The sequence below is a fragment of the Anser anser genome (genome assembly GCF_964211835.1).
Source record: "Anser anser genome assembly, chromosome: 1".
Classification (NCBI taxonomy): Eukaryota; Metazoa; Chordata; class Aves; order Anseriformes; family Anatidae; genus Anser; species Anser anser.
This window is the reverse complement of record NC_139720.1, coordinates 39,640,093-39,656,534: the sequence shown is the minus strand read 5'-3', so window position 1 is coordinate 39,656,534 and position 16,442 is coordinate 39,640,093. Positions and strand designations below refer to the sequence as shown.

Sequence of the window (16,442 nt, the reverse complement as noted above, 5' to 3'; positions counted from 1 at the left end):
GTGCACCAGGCATGGGGAAGTCCCACTGCAGCAGGAGAGCTGCAGCGCTGTGCATTTGCCAGCAGGCTGTCTCCTTCCTGGCTCTCACCTGGTTCATAATCCAGTCTCCACCATGCCAGGTAACAAAGAACGAGCCCTCGTGTCACATGCAATTGCTGCTATGCAGTCCCTATACGCACTAGAGAAGAGCATCTGCCCTACATTTGTTTGTGGCTGTCCTTTATTGAAAACTTACTAATTAATCCCTGTGCCTTTCACTACATCAAGGTATTTTGATCCATAGCAGTACCTGTCAGTTAAAGGCTACTTTGTGTGAGGCACTCACACTTGTCAAAGACTCTCTGAACATACAATGTGTTAAATCTGCTAGTTCCCTTTCAGCCACGCTTTTGCAGACCTGACAAGAATTGCAATGCATTTAGCAGAGCATTTCTCACCAGTAGAAGCTGCGTTAGCTCCATGTCCATTATACAGCGGGAGTCAGCCCTCCACATCTACCATCTGTCCTCACCAGTACACTCCACCAACCTTATGCTGCCTGCCAGCTGATGGAAAGCACAACAGAGCTATTCCAAATTGTACCATGCACACCAGGTATTTTCCCTTTTCCTCAGACCCAACATCTACAACATCATCAACATTCTGCCCGTACAGGTCAGCAAAGCTGAAGAAATCTGGGCACCAATGAAAAAAAAAAAATCAAGTTTCTATTTAGCCTGTCACTAGAGAGGTATAAAGAAGATCAAGGACCTGAACCTTGTTCATTGTTCACTACGAGGTTTATAACTTTGTTACTGTTTCAATTAATTCATTAGTACTGAAATAAGGTTCACTGAACATTAATTCCTTATTAGAATTTATGCCTAGGAGGGCTGGTCTTATTTCCAGATGACGGTGATGCTGCTTTACAGAGATCACAGTAGCCAGACTTGAGGGAGGACTATGCCATTTTCACTCAGCCCTGCAAAGCTCAGTTTTCTCACCCTCTTACTTCAGCAAGCAAACCCCACCTTGCAACTCATCACCCAATAAATCACATGAGCGGCAAGCCTGCAAAAACAGTTTTCTTGTGGCTGAGGAAGACAACTCTACAGGCTAACCTGACCTGATTTTTCATCTCCTCTTATTAAAACAGGGTCTTTCCATTTTGCCATGGTCATGAGCTATCAACTCCCATTATGAATTCCCTCTATAAACCTCATATTTTTCCTCCAGATTTAATTTTCTCAACACTTTTTCAATCCCTAATTGCAAGCCCAGTCTCAAAGGGCTAATTAGCAAGATTAACACATTTTCACTATCTCTAGGATAGAAGCTAACTGGAGGAGGGAGGAATATTTATTTTTTGGTCCATTTATTTCATACAGCTGATCTTCATTGATGTGCTCTATCAACATGTCTTTGGCTTTAACACCTAGCACCAGCAAGTAGCTGTTCCTCCAGGTTTGATTCTTAGTGGTTTTTTTCTCCCCTTCCACTACTGAGGGCTCTTTATGTTCCACCAAAGCAGAATATCTCCTGCTACAGAACAATAGCAACTCATAAAAGAAATGCCAATCAGGGATTTTCAACTCAACAGTTTTTGACAGAGCCAGTTACTTAGAGCCAATTCTTTGTAGCCAAATCTTTTTTTTTTTCTTTTTTAAATCTGAGAGGTTCAAGACAATGCTCTAAATTTGTCTCAAAGGGAAGCACTCCTTATACCAGAACTGTCATCTACATTACCGTGAAGCTCTCCCAACATTTCCTGCCAAAGCTGTTCTTTTTGTATAAATAAGTAAATAGTCATCAGACTGCAGGAGAGGGTGTTACGAGATTGCAATGCAGTGTCAAGACACCTAAATTAGTTTTGAATGCACCAGCATGGGTAGCAGAAATAGCTTGGCTGTAGCAGCACAGGGTCCTGACGGAGCTGATATACCCCATCTCAGGCTGCCTCTGCAGGGCAGACATCTGGGAAGAGAGACTGACTGCACAGCCCAGTGGAAATGGCACTTCAGTGGGGTGAAGATAGCTCCTTCAGCAGACCTGAGGAGTATGCATGGGTTTTTAACCACGTCTTAGGTAACTGCTCTAATTACTGGCATCTCAGACATTTTTATTTTGGTGTTGTTCCTGGATAAAAACACTTAAAGCATCTTGTTTTCCTGCTGCTGATAATACCAGGAAGAGTTTGAAAACTTTTTAGATGTTTGAAAATACTATCGGGATGAGGGAGTATTTCCGAGCCGCTTTGCTGAAGTACAACATCTGGCCTTCAAATAACTTCTCTTTGGGGTTGTTTGTTTGTTGTAATTTGCCTACAGAAATGCTCATTGAGCCTTCAAAATCTAAGGAAGGAAAAGAATTCTCATTTCCTTTATCTGTTTGTTTTTTGTTTTTGCTTTTGTTTTTCTGGGAACATGAAAGATTTTCCTAAGAAGACATTTCTCACTAGTTTCAGAGGGAAAAAAATCCTTGTAGCAGAAGACAAACCACTGTTCAGTGAACCAGCAGAACCTTTTCAGCACTTAGGCAGCTAAGAGGGGAAGAAGGGAGGAAGATATTTCCAGCAGCTTAGCAACTGTGAAATGCAGGGCACTACTGCTACCACCATGGATAAATGGAGAACTGTCCAAGTTTACTGAGAGAGCTCTACAAGAGCACACAGTCTGCCCTCATCCACAGGTACCTGCTTGACACTTCACACAAATGCTAGGCAAGAATAACTAACTCTACAGCAGGAATTAGACTGGGGAAAAAAAATTGATCAGTTGCAAACAAACAAAAACCCTGTCTCAACTTATATTTGAAAACTGGCTAACTTAGGACTTACCCAGTCAAAGGGAGCAAGGAAGCTTCTCCACCAAGCAGCACCCTGGCCCAGCAGGCAGAAGTCCAGTGTGCTGGATGACTGCCATGAGCACCCAGCTAAACAAATGCCACCATGGGCTGAAGAAAGGGGAACCAAACACTGGCACTTGGACATTTGTTAGATTGGTTATGGCATAACAACAGGAATGGGACAAAAGGAAACAAGAAACATAATCGGGATTATATGGTCACAAAGCAGAGTTAACCTTCCTGACTCCACCCCTAGCCTTCTGCAGCCTGTGGATTAGCCTTACATCAAAAACAAAAAGTAGAACCAAAATCCCTTCAAAAATCCTTTTCTGAATTGCTTCCTGACAGGATGTGCCTTCTGTGAAGGCAGCAAAAACTGTTGCACTTTGTATCCTTTAAACAAGATACATAGAAATCTCAGTGGAGAAAAATTAAAAATCTGAAAAAGTAAAATGGAAAAATGGAAAAGAACATGAAATTAGTATGTTCTCTCCCTTGATAATGAGGGCAAACAGAACAGTATGATTAGAATTAGTTGAATGCTTATGTGACAAGAAAATTGCAACACAGTAGGTATTTGTAGGTAGCACAGAAAGTTTCCTAACTTCCAGGGACGGCAGCAAATTGAAAATACTGACTTGACATGGAAAAAAGATCAAAAGGAGGAACCACATAGAGTGTACTTGTGTGCGGGCACCAGGTCCATTAACTACAGGGAAACCCACTGAATGAATTCTGAGAAGTTTACAGCTGTGGTGGCAAAATTCATAAAAAGCATTTTGCAGCATCCAGCATATTAAGTGCATGAAAAGAATCGTAACTCCTTTTTCAGTGAAAAACCAAATAAAAATTTCAGGCTTCAGCAAGTTGAGGCCCTGATATCTTCCTGGCTCTATGGAAACTACTGATGTATGGGGGGGGAAAAAGTCAAGGGGGACACCTAATTCTGCTGGGCTCTTCAAAATAAAACTCTTTAAACCACAACTGTACTGTGATATGATGTCAAGGATTTTTCACAAAACAACACAGATAAACAGCATCCAGGGTTCATAGACTCTTTCAGAGTACACAGCACATCCAAATACTGAAGAAATTGCTTTAGCCCCTGTCCGCATCAAGGTCAGGACTGTATTGGGCACCAACTCTCTTTAGTAATCAAAAATCGTTCTAGCAGTAAGAGTAAGGAGCAGTAATTCTTTGTCAGGGATTCAAACATTGCTCCCTATATTGGCTAGCCTGTACAGACTCAAGTTTTCCTTCCAGCTCCCTTCTCTTTTTCTTTTTTTTCTCTCCCCTCTGTGTCATGTTTGTCACATATGGAGTATCCTATGCAACAACATATTCCTGCTCCTACCTCAAGGAGCTCACCCTTAAGTCAATATGTAGTTTTGGGGGGTTCTGAACACCCTCAGGACCCGACTCTTATGTCCTGGCAGCGCTTCTGCAGGTAGTGATATGAGTTATTTAATAATTGTTACTGACTAGTTTTGAGAGCTCATCCTATACCAATGGTAGGAATCAAACTGTTGTGACAAACACAACATTTGTATGAAGCAGGGGAAGTGTACAGCACTCCTACTATGTACAACGTTTTCCTCTGGGTGCCATTCCAGGTATGTGTAGCAATTCTCTTCACAACAAGCACCGTTTTCTTTGGTCAAAATAGTGAGTAATGATTTGGCATCCAGTGACCATGCAGGGACACTGGCTATGTGTGATTCAGTAGTACATCACTTTTTCATTAATAAAAGAGTTCCTTAAGTTTAACCAGCTATGAATAAAATGTGGAAAAGATAGAGCTCACATTTCGAGTGCTTTACTTGCCTGTATCTGTATTGAAAATGTAAGAGGATTCCAAGCATCAGGTTTGTGATTTATAGGCTACACTAGCAAAAGTTTAAAGGATGACGTTGTCTGCTGCAAAACTTCATCCTACAGAATTAAGTAGAGCATGAATTCTAACTAGTCAGCAGCACAGGGAAGAATTATACCAGTACTTACTATTTATAGCTCATGGCAACATCCACGAAGTACTTTCTTCTCTGTCGATAGACATTGTCTTTAAATCCCTTAAGTGAGGAAGAAGACAGTAATTTATAATAAAGACAGAAAATTAGCTGTAAGAATTATAAAATAAATCATTGAAGTGTTTATTTAATAACAAATTATACTGTATTTTGATTAACACCATCTACTGGACTGTAAGAGAAGACAAGGATTTTCTTTCTTTTTCCCCCACCAAAGTCCCACAGGAGTATTTTCAAGACAGGTTTGTGCATAGTTGTCATTCAGCCAAAACAGCGAAAAGGGGAAACTTTTTCCTTGTCATTTCATCTCATGCAGGTTCTCCTTAATCTGAATGGAGATCTACAGGCAGGCATCAAGCAGAATAATTGACCTTTTCTTAATGCATCTGTCATCACTAGAAGACTGAAGTGCTCAGGGTTCATAAGTAACTCATTTTGAAGATGCTGCTTCAGCAGTTGCCATCTTAACCAACACATCAGGGACTGAACCATCAGCCTCCAACAACAAATACATACATTGCTTCAATTTGAGTTACAGAGGAAACACTTCAGACTATAGACTACAGCAGGCTCTTACCTTTCGCATATTTAGCACAAAAGAGCTGTATAAAACATGCACACCAGTCAGTTACAGCCCTTCAAGCTATTCAAAACTAAACCATCATTTCTTCTGTACCTATAAAAGATTTGGACGCTTCAGGTTTTGGACTACAAAAGTTATCTACTTTCAAAGCAGGAATTGTAACCTCTTGAAGATGAAAGAGAGTAAACAGCTATCTAAGCTCCACAGTTAGTAGCCCAGAAAATGCATTTAAATTTCCTCAAGTGTCACGACCTAAATGGGCTGCTCCCATCACCTAGGCACGGCCGAAAAAGAAAATGACGTTTTTTTTCCTTACAGCTCACATACACAAACACAACTCAACAAAAGGAATTAAAAGCCAATGTCTTGATTTGAAATGTTTGTATGAGTTTATACAATAAAACTTGGAAGGTATTTTACCGCCGTATAACCAAAGCTGTGCTGCTAGGGCAGAGTACGGGAGAATGTCAGAGGACTGCAGAAAACCTCCAAGCCTCCGCTCCCACACAAGGTAGCAAAGGCCTTATACAACACCATTCAGGCACCAGACAATCCGTTTTCTTCCTTGGCATTCATTTGGTTATTGACTTGCTGTACATACCTACTGTGAGATCAGTTACTTCATAAAATCAAGCACATATCTGCCCTCTCTGAACCTATGTTTGTGTGGCCTGCTTTCAACAGAGCATAGCGCTCCCCCTGCAAAATGCAACTGAAGAGTACAGAATGACACGTTATAATGACACTGCCTACACAGAAAAGCTTTTTGATAGACAAAAATTTGCTGAAATTCTGGGGAATATCCTTGTCTGCTTAATACCTTTTGACATTATCATTATGTTACTCAGCTATAGACCATTCAACAGACAAGGCTGTTTAGGCTGGACATCAGGAAGAGGTTCTTCACCGAGAGGGTGATTGCGCACTGGAACAGGCTCCCCAGTGAAGCAGTCACTGCACCAAGCCTGTCTGAATTTAAGAAGCAATTGGACTGTGCACTTAGTCACATGGTCTAAATTTTGGGTAGACCTGTGCGGTGCCAGGAGTTGGACTTGATGATCCTTATGGGTCTCTTCCAACTCAGGATATTCTATGACAAAATGGGATGGACGACAGCACAGGTAACATAAAGGTCCATCATGTGCAGTGAAATCAAGACTGAAACTATTAGCCAGTTTGGAGTTGGTTAGTATCTAAAATGGTGCTATTCTGGTTCCATAATGGGGTAATTCTCTTTGGTCCTCTGGCATCTACATACCAGCATGAAGGAACAGAGCAGGCACCAGAACCAGCATCTCAAAGGCCAGTCACAGATTTTAAGAATTTTTCCCCCACCTCTAATACCTAGTGCGCTGCATAGGCTAACAAATGGTGTGTAAATTATGTTTATACGAGTTCCCCAAGTGTAAAATATATATTCATATAATGCAAATGTCTTTTTTCATTGTCTGTAAAAGTGAATGCAGATTTTCAGCAAAGCACTCAAGAATTTAATGAAGGCACCCGCTCAGATCATAAAACACTATCAAATGGCCTGTCACAATCATCAACTCAAGCCTAGAATGAGTTGCCATTAAGGCCTCTGTTTGAACCAAATTACTGTTAATGGCTGAAGGTAATCAACAGATTTTTCTATTCTAAGAAAACAGTAGGTAAATCCTAGCTTGTCATCAAGAAGCACGTGGCAGAAATCAGGACCCAGGAACATGCTCCCTAACTGTGGGCCCACAGAGCAGAAAGGGCTCATGCTCTGCAGAGGTGGTTGGAAACCAAGCAAGGTGCTGATGCTTATCGTGGCTGATAGGCAAGTGACACCAGGGACAGGGGAATGAGAGTGCCAGGGGACATGGTGATGATGCCAGTTTGCTCATGCATATCTGCACCCAAGACCCTGCCACAGCACCGTGGCTGTAGGAGCTATGGAGCAGCCAGGGCAGGAGGCAGCGGTCTGACTGCCACTTGTGTGCTGCACAGAGCCCTAAGCACTTGGCCACCAGGAGTGCCTTCCTCTCCTTAGCCAAGGCAGCCACCAGCAAAGAGCACGGACAGGCACTGTAACACCATGGTATGGCACAAATGCACCTCTGGAGTCCCCTACACTGAACTGATCTATGTGAATGCATTTAAAAACTGTCCTGCACACCACCAATGAAAAGATATGTGACAAAAAGCAAAGGAGACTATAGCCTACAACTAGTTTTTAATCTGAATCTGTAACAAGACAGTACTATGGTCAGGTATTTTAGTTCATTACTTCCCTTCATCTGGAAGTTGAAGTTTCCTATGAAATCAGTTGAACCCCTCTTTTTTTTCAAATGGTTAAAAAAAACACTTTGGAGTAGGAACAAATACAATTAGTTGACACCAGTAATGCTCAGCCAAGGTGTCCAAAGGCAGAAACTGATTTGAAACAAGTGAAAAAACTTCCACCACAAACGCTTGAAATCATCTAGCATTTAACAACTCAGAGGTTAAGCATTTATGGATATAAGAAAAAAAAATCTTTTTATTTGCCTCTTGCATTGAACATTTGGTACTACTGCAGATATTGCTTATGTGAAATGCAAGCTTTTGTCTCCTGTCACTAAAGACAGGAAACAATGTGAAGCACCTTCCCACCTGCTGCATCCATGCAGAGAAAGGAACATGTGGCTCTGTTCTATTTTGTAATTATCTTCTGAGTGGCCAGGATGTCTTTCTCCATAATTCTTTCTTCTCTGACACCTAGGTTAATATCAGTTCTTATCTAAGAGCCACTTGTGATAGAACCTAAGGTCGCATTGATTTAAACTCCTCAGTTTGTCTGAAAGCTTCTATCAACCAGCTAATTAAAAAATAAATAAGTGAAGGCAGGACAAAAGGGAACAAAGTTGTTCAAGAGTGAATAAGTTTTCTGGGTGACTTCCTTCTTGCATGTCCAACTACAGAAAAGGAGAATTGATTCACTGAGAACACTGAAGAGAACTAAATCCCCACCTTCTGAGAATTCAGAAAAGTACTCAAAATCAGCAGTCAGCAGGCTTTTTATTTGACTGGCAAACAACTTGAAGAAATTATCTACAATACAATTTTTGTTACACTTACAGGGTGATCTGCATCGAGCTCAGATCCATACATCAAAACTCTCTGTGAGCATTTGTCTAATTCAGATATCTTCCTGGGGAACCAAGGGACACAGTCAAGATCTGCAGAAGACAGAATGCAAGTTGAATGTATTGAGTATGAGATTGAGATACATGTCCAAAAAGTTTGTCAGTGTCTAAAGCGAGTGACATGAAAGGAGCCTTGCCTTCCTCATCGGTCCAGATGTTTTCTGGTGGATTGAGAGACACGATATTAGTTTGAAACTTGAGCAACTGGATTAGTTCATTAAATTCTTTTTTACTGCAGTCACAGTCCACAAAAATTTCCACCTCTGAGTTCCTTCTCTTCGATTTTCGTGATTCAATATGAACCATGCTGACATGTTTCTCCTGTGGAAAGATGAAATAATGGATTAAGTATAGCCATATCAGTTAGAATGGTAATATTGATGGCATGTTCTTTAGGAAGGTTTTTTCGAGTTTCAGATGAAGGTCCCCTCTGGTACAGCCAACTAGCAGCTTCTGGACTACATAGTAGTCTACCTCTGGACTTACATAGTAGATAATCCTTTCACTGGCACACTCTGTAAGGAATGTATATAATGCATCTCCTTAGCTAACTCGTTTATCTAACAAATTCACAGAAGGAAAAGCCTCCATCTGCTGAGGGGTTTGAATCTGCTATTTGTAGACTAGTTATAAAGCCAAGTGGGATCACTTTGATGATCAATTTCTGAGTAACACAGGCCACAGGACTCCTCTTCATGTTTCCAGCTGGCACAGTGCTAACAGTTTTAGATATTCTCTTCAGAAGTAGAAAGAGTGGTTTTCATATACCCTGGGTTGAGAAGAGAAGACTTACAGCCTAAGACTTCCATCACACTGCTCTGCTTTAATTATCCTCAGACATGCCTCAAAGTCTTCTCCAGTTTATTAATGAGGTAAGCAGACTACATCGAGTACCAGCAGCCTGACTGAAAACCACCAATTGCATGGGGATCTATATGGGAACCAATACTTCACAATTTACATTCAAGTTAGACACAAAGCCCTGACCCTGCAAGCACTTAAAGGTGCATTTAAATTTATGACCAAACATTGTCCTGCAGCAAGGCTGCCATCACCATCTGACTTCAGGCACATAACTTAGGTGCTGAACTGCTCTCTGAAAGTGCTTTCTTTCATCATAGTCCGTACAGAGAACTTCAAACCTAATTTATGGTATTGAGAATCACACTTTGGCAATCTAAAGTGAATGGTGTGAACATCAACATCACCGTTAAACTTTGTTCCAGAAAACTCTTTGTGAGTCCAAAATGCTTTGTTGAATGATCCATAAAATTTGAAGTTACACTCTGCAGAATTCAATAAAAGTAACTGCACTCCCCGGTGCATTAATTTACACCAACAAACAACCTGACCTTCCTCAGTCTGGTCCACAGAATGACTTTACCTGGAAGAGCCGGAGAGCTTTCACCAACCCACCAACTTCATTCTTCAAGGAAAACACCACAGCTGTCTTTCCACCTTCAGAAGCCGATTCACCTTTCCCATTTCCCTTATTCCCTTTCTTTTCCTCGTTTTTCCCAGAAGTTGATCTGTTTAGCTGCAAGTGGATAAAGAACATCATTTCAGATGCAAAAGGGCATTTCCCAAAATTAAGTCTGTGTACATGAAGAGAAATACTTGTTAGAAAAATAACTGAATGGAACCCATCCAGACTTAAATTAAAGGTTAATTCATTCACTTGAAACTAGAATCACAATTCAAAAGCATCTGTTAGAGATGATTGTGTAAAAGTTCAGTTCTTAAAAAAAAAAAGAAAAAGCATATGAAAGCATAGGATACAAGTATAATGATACTATTAGGGCAATGCTATTGTTAGCAATAAAAGTGAACAGAGATTTTCAGAATTACTGCAAAACCACTAATTGTGGTGATGCTACTGTAATTTGTAGGAGTCAATTTATGCTCATTTACACTGGTCTGTATTTCTGTACTATCCATTGTCAGAGTCCAATACTCTCTGTCCAGCTGCTTTCAGATATTCCACACGTGGCAAGTGTAACGTTTAATATCAAATTTGCTTCTTTGAAGATATCTGATGTTACCCCAGTATGATACTCAATGTACTGAAGACGCAATACAAAGGTAAGCTACACTTAGCAAAACACAGGAGAGACAACCCACAGTTCAGTCACAGGACCGATGCAATTTGCATTACTGGTCCCTATGCTACACTCACTGTCACACTGCCACACAACAGAATCCCCAGGAAGGGATATGAGGGTTGCAGCCAGCTCAAGCCCACCGATCTCTGAAATACCCCCGTTCGTTGCTTAGTTTCTATACCCCAAGTTGGGCTGAGCTGTGCATTCACTCCCCTCTCACAGCTCTGGGACTCAGGGAGACATTCACACTCCTCTAATGAACTCAGGGAGAAATATTTACACCACCAGCTGATCCATTTCGCTGCTGACAGCTGTTCACCTGAACTCCCCTCTGTGTTGAGACGAAATCAGCTTCTTTGCAGCTGCTGTGGCCAGTCACACCCCGCACGATTCCCCGAGCTTCACTGGCACATCCTCCTGCCCACCTCCACCGAGCCTTCCTCTCTCGTAGGTAGGGTTTTAGTGGTCAGTCACGGTCATTACATTCACAGCATAACACTTACATTATCTGTCATAGCACAGTTAATGTTGCTATGTAAGGTCATTTTTCCCCAAGGAAAAAAAAACCCTGGTCGTTATACATATGAGGACAGAAACACAAGCTGAGACTGCACCTCCCACAAGAAGTGGGCTGGCTGAGGAACTCCTAAAAAAAATAAAGGAAATCACACCATCCTTGGCCACTCTTACAACCTTCTCTTAATTTACAGGGTAAAGATTTTGCTTTAAGCCATACTTCATCCAGTAGCTTCCAAAAAGAAAAAAATTATCATGTTTTATCACTCACAGTACAGTGAGTCAGGCTTTATAGACAATTTTGATAACGCTGACCATAGTTTTCAAAAAATAGTCTGCATTTTCCAATGCCCAGGTTGTGGCTCCTGGAAAAATTACATACCCAACGAGAAGGTAACTGGTTTTTGAATAACAGCATCACCTGTAATATAAACACTAAAGAAAAAATGTGATCCTAGAAATTAAGATTCATATACAGATATTCCATAACTGTTTGGTAAATTGTAGAACAGAAATAAAAGGAAAATAGCATCCAGATAAATGGAGTTTTTAAACAGGTCTCAACAGCTGATTAAAGCAGAGATAAATCTCTATTCTTGCTTTTTTGCCTTTCATGTAGGGCTGTCAAGGTAGGTTATCCCAGCTGCATAATGTCTGAAGCCCATCGTCACAGGTCCTCAGACAAGTCTCCCTGTGCTTCTAAAAGATTTTAGAAGATTTCATCAAATGCTCCATGACCCAGGAAAAAAGAGTCAGTAAGCTTTAGTCTAATTCCTCTTCAAATTGGATTATTTAAAGATAGTTTTCTTAGAAATAGATATTGCTGACAGAGGAAGTATTTGCATCACATCCATCTCAGTGCATCCACACGGTTCACGTCAAACTGGAATATCTCCCACTGCTGAATGAGACCACAGCTCTCAAGTCAGCTCTCACTCGATATTCTGAGGCTTTTTTTTTTTAAAGGAAAAAAAAAAAGCACAAGAATGCGCTGAATTAAGAGGAGAGGTAGTTGAAATGCATCTTCTTACCAAAAGCTACTCTTTAAAACAGTACAAGTTAAACAACCCACACTCCTTTCAGGGCATGCTGAAGAGTTTGTGGTCTCTTCTCATCCTTTATTAGATCACACAAACTGGAAAAGTAATTCTGCTTGTAAAATGGCATACGTAGGGTTTTAAACATTTACTTTGCAGTAATTTTTGCAGTAATTGAGCTTATACGATTCTGCTTGGTAGGAGGGTTGCTTAGGAGAAGGTCACCTTGGCTTTAACTTCAATATAGTTGGGATTAACTTAACTAGTACTTGGGATTTGGCTGAGGAATTTTCATGCATACCAAGAACACAACCTCCACACAAAGCGGCAAAGATACTATTTAGATGGCATCCATGCTTTTCCACTGCGTGCTGCTTTCTGGAAGCTACGTACAGAGGATCATGCGGTCAGCTGAGTGCCCGAGAATCTCGGTACCATTGATTCCTCCAGAAAACGAGCACTCAGCACCTTCCAAGACAGTCCCAGGTTCACCAACACTTCCAAGTGAGCTTTACCTGAAGTGATGACTGAAAGTCTCTCTCAAGTATACGAAAACTAATTGATATGGGTCTAGCAGGGGGCTGTGATACTGCAAGAACTCAAATCTTATCACCTACGCTTATTAATACACTTTATAATTAAATAATGACTAGCAGATCAACTTTCCTAACGAAAACAAATTCTCTAGAGCAAGCGCAGAATACTCAAGAATGAAAGAGCAACCTACAGCAGAACACAGTGAAGTAACTCCAATATAAAAACCGTGAAATGAGTTTATCACAGTTCATTCAATGTTGCCAACAGAAATAAAGCACGTACAGGAAAGAGAAAGGGCATTTCATGTTTTACTATAAAGACTGGTTCACGACTGGTACAAACTGGCGTATTCTGTTGGATCTATTCAAATTATCAGAGCCTCCACACACTGCGGATTTAGCATAAAGTTTTATAGGAGCTAGTTACTGATAACCTTAAATGTTTAACATATTCATAGCAGATTACGTTATAGCATCCGTTAACATTCTTTATGATTAATAAAGCAAACCTGCTCAAATCCCTTTACCTGTGAGCACACAGAAGCGTGTCCCGTGCTCGGGATCACCCAGGCACCTGTCGCACCCGTACGGTCGCCTCACGGAGGGCTGCTCCTGCCTCCTGACACCACCTCGGCGGGGAAGCGCCCACACCTGCCCCACACAAGGCTGCAGGACGTCCCACCACCCCTGCGGGCCGGGGATGGGCGCCTGGAAGCTCCCACTTCCATCAAAGCTGCTCAGCGACGGAGGTGCCAGCACCAGGCGTACGCTCATACGACTTGCTACTATAGAAGTGTTTTAAACACCACTCTAGGAGGCTTACACGCGCTTTGACAGGACGGATGCTGCTGGTACAGCACACAGACACCGGGAGCACCGCCGGGCTTTCAAACGCCAGCGCTCACAGACACCGGAGCCGGACCCCAGCGCTTTGCTGTTACCGCAGCAGAACGGCTCCGGCAAAACTTCTGCTGAGGCTCGAAGCCACTTCCAAAGCAGCAGCTGGTTAAACCGCAAAGCGGCTGCCTGCCCGCACAGCGCCGACCCCCGGGAGCACCGGGGTGCCCGGGCAGCACGGCTCCCGTCCCTCCCTCCCGAGCCGGGACCGAGCCGAACCGGGCTTCCCCTCGGCGCCCCCGCTCCCAGCCCCGGCACTTACGGTGAGGCCGGCGGGGCGCTCCTCCGGCAGGGCCGAGTCGAGCGAGAAGCCCCTCCGCGCCCAGTACTTGCTGGAGAACATCATCATGGCGGGCTGCATGGGTAGGCCGGGCGGGGGCAGCGCCGCGCTCTGAGCCTCGCCCGCGGCGCCTCCTTTTATCCGCCCCCGCCGACACCGGCGGAAACCCGACATGGGGCGACCCGGCGCCGGTGGCAGGGGGGCGCTCACGGCCTCCGCTGACCGCAACCCCCGGGGCAGGGCCCGGCCCGAGCCCCCTCGGGACCCCCTCAGGAGCCGCAGGCGGCCGAAACCCCGCAGGGCGCCGCTGTGGGGAGGCTCCCCAGGGCCGGCCCCGGGCAGCGGGTTCGGTTCTTCGCTCCTCAACCCGAGGGGCTGGGGCACCGAAAGAGGCAGCAGGAGGTCACCTGGCCCAGCAGGGCATGCTGGATCATTAATTGTTTAATTAAAACACCTTCATGTGGATTCCGACTCTGTGTGCTTAATGGCGGGGTGCACCGGGCACAAACCTATGACTAACGGTTTGGGCAAGGGAATGCTGCTCCAAACTCGACTGGAGAACCTAAAAACGTGTGACTGCAGCCCAAACTGCAGTGTGGGTGCCAATAGGTGTTGGCTACAAGCCAGAGCCACCAGGGTCCCTGTGGGTGGCCCTGGGGGGCCCCAGGGACAGCTGGCCTCACTCAGTGCGTGCCAAGAAAAAGTAGTGGCTGAGTTTCTGCAACAAAAAGTTGTATGGAAATATTTTCACATTGACTTTGATGTGAGCAATTCTTTGATGTAGGAACTCATCTCTCCCCGTTTTATAAAAATGTAGGCTGGCTCAGAGAGGAAGCATTAAGGGATAGGGGATATAATGAAAGACTTAACAAACCTTTTACATTAAAGGATGATTGATGACTTGCAAAGAGTATTTCCACTGAAAGAGAATGCTTAATTGGAGAAAGCTTTTTAATCAAGGCAGCAATGGCTGTGGTTTCTACCTGAGCTACATAAGGGCCAGACTCTTCATACGACTCTCTTCTAACCACAACATCAATAAGGCAATTAATCATCTGTGAAGGTAAAAACAATCCTGTATGGCTCCTGGAGGTCTGCTTATATATTAGACAACTTCACTTGTCTCTGAATTACTCATGTCTCAAGGGTAAAGATTTTTTCTAAAGAGTTTGTTTCCTACTTAATTTCAGACTCGTTTAAGCTCAGAAATTGTAAATGAGCAGAAAGTAATTGCTCGAACAATAATTTCACTGCATTGTTAAGGTAATGTCTTCGTCTCTCAAGTCTACATGGGAAATCGTGTTAGGATTCTTTATTTCTCTTATACTAACATACTCAAGTCAAATACTCGTCACTTACTCTTGTCACTTTCTCTTCCTAGTGTTTTCTTCCTCACTTCTCCTGTTTTCCAGAACTTGTCTATTACCCATCTTACACAATGTAGAACTGAACACCACAACTGGATCAGGAGCACTATTTCATTAAGGTTTGTTCAAATACATACAGTTTTCTCTGCTCTAAAGCACTGGTCAGGGGTTAAATGGCTGCTGTGTCCCTCCGCAAGCCTCCAGCGGTGCTTTTCCCTGCAGCATCCCCAGGCAGGGGCAGCCTAGCTGAATGTGACAGCTAGCACCATGTGGCCTTAACTGCCATATGTAAAGATCACATAGATCAAGAGGAAAAAGTTAAAATCAGAGCCACTGAAGCTGAAATGCTGAACAGGGAGTTACACAAGTAAAGAAGCAGAAAGCTTTAGTGCTCATGGTGCTAAGTTTCACGTCACATCTAACACTCAGCTGTGGCTTGCCTCACTTTACAAAGTCTAAATCTCTGGTTTTAGCCTCAGCATCTTATACCTAATGTTTATGTACCTGCCTTATTGAGGAATTCATTTTGCCTGTAAAAAAAGAGACCAGCATGGAAGCACAACAAAAGATTTGAGACTGTGGAGTACCATGGAATCTTATCATTTACTACAATTAACAGAAACCAGCAAAAGCTTCAAGTCCAAACTGGCCCTTGTCAGAAAGGTAACCCCTTTCTTAAAAGGGAAGGTCATGCCTGATATTCGGGACTGGGATGGGTTCGCAGCTGCCTCAGTATTCACGTAAGGTCTGAAGCAAGCACATTTAGACTCACTTTTCCAGAGTTTCCCATGTGTAAAATGTAATAATGGTCCTTTCTTCTGCTTGACGATAAGCTTGTAATTATATTTGGTTCCCCTACTTGCTTCTGTAATGCAAACCAATCATTTTCATTATGCTAACCCACGAAGTTTTACTTTGCTTTCCCAGCTGGGGAAAGCATGTCTACATGTGTTAGTTCAGCCTTATATCCAAAGTTACCAAGAGATATTCTCTGTCATGTTTATTCAGTATTTTTAATAAAGGGAAAGCAAGTCAGAGTCTTTAGACTTTGATATTCCTGTCTGCTATGCCTGAGATACCTGGACACAGTTCCCGCAGTTGAACAGTTTACGTGAGCAAGAT

At 42.8% G+C, this 16,442-nt stretch overlaps 1 protein-coding gene across 1 annotated transcript in view; it reads right to left on the bottom strand.

Annotated features, from left to right (window-relative positions):
* The window catches only part of TPH2 (tryptophan hydroxylase 2), a 54,673-nt gene extending 40,302 nt beyond the window's left edge, over positions 1-14,371 (bottom strand). Inside the window, exons 1-5 of the mRNA XM_083803179.1 lie at positions 13,936-14,371; positions 9,970-10,122; positions 8,723-8,906; positions 8,518-8,618; positions 4,825-4,892 (exon numbers count right to left, since the gene is read on the bottom strand). Of these exons, the coding sequence (XP_083659305.1) occupies positions 4,825-4,892; positions 8,518-8,618; positions 8,723-8,906; positions 9,970-10,122; positions 13,936-14,127 (698 nt within the window). The 5' untranslated portion in view covers positions 14,128-14,371. The remainder of the gene's footprint in view (positions 1-4,824; positions 4,893-8,517; positions 8,619-8,722; positions 8,907-9,969; positions 10,123-13,935) is intronic.
* Positions 14,372-16,442: the final 2,071 nt, after the last annotated feature.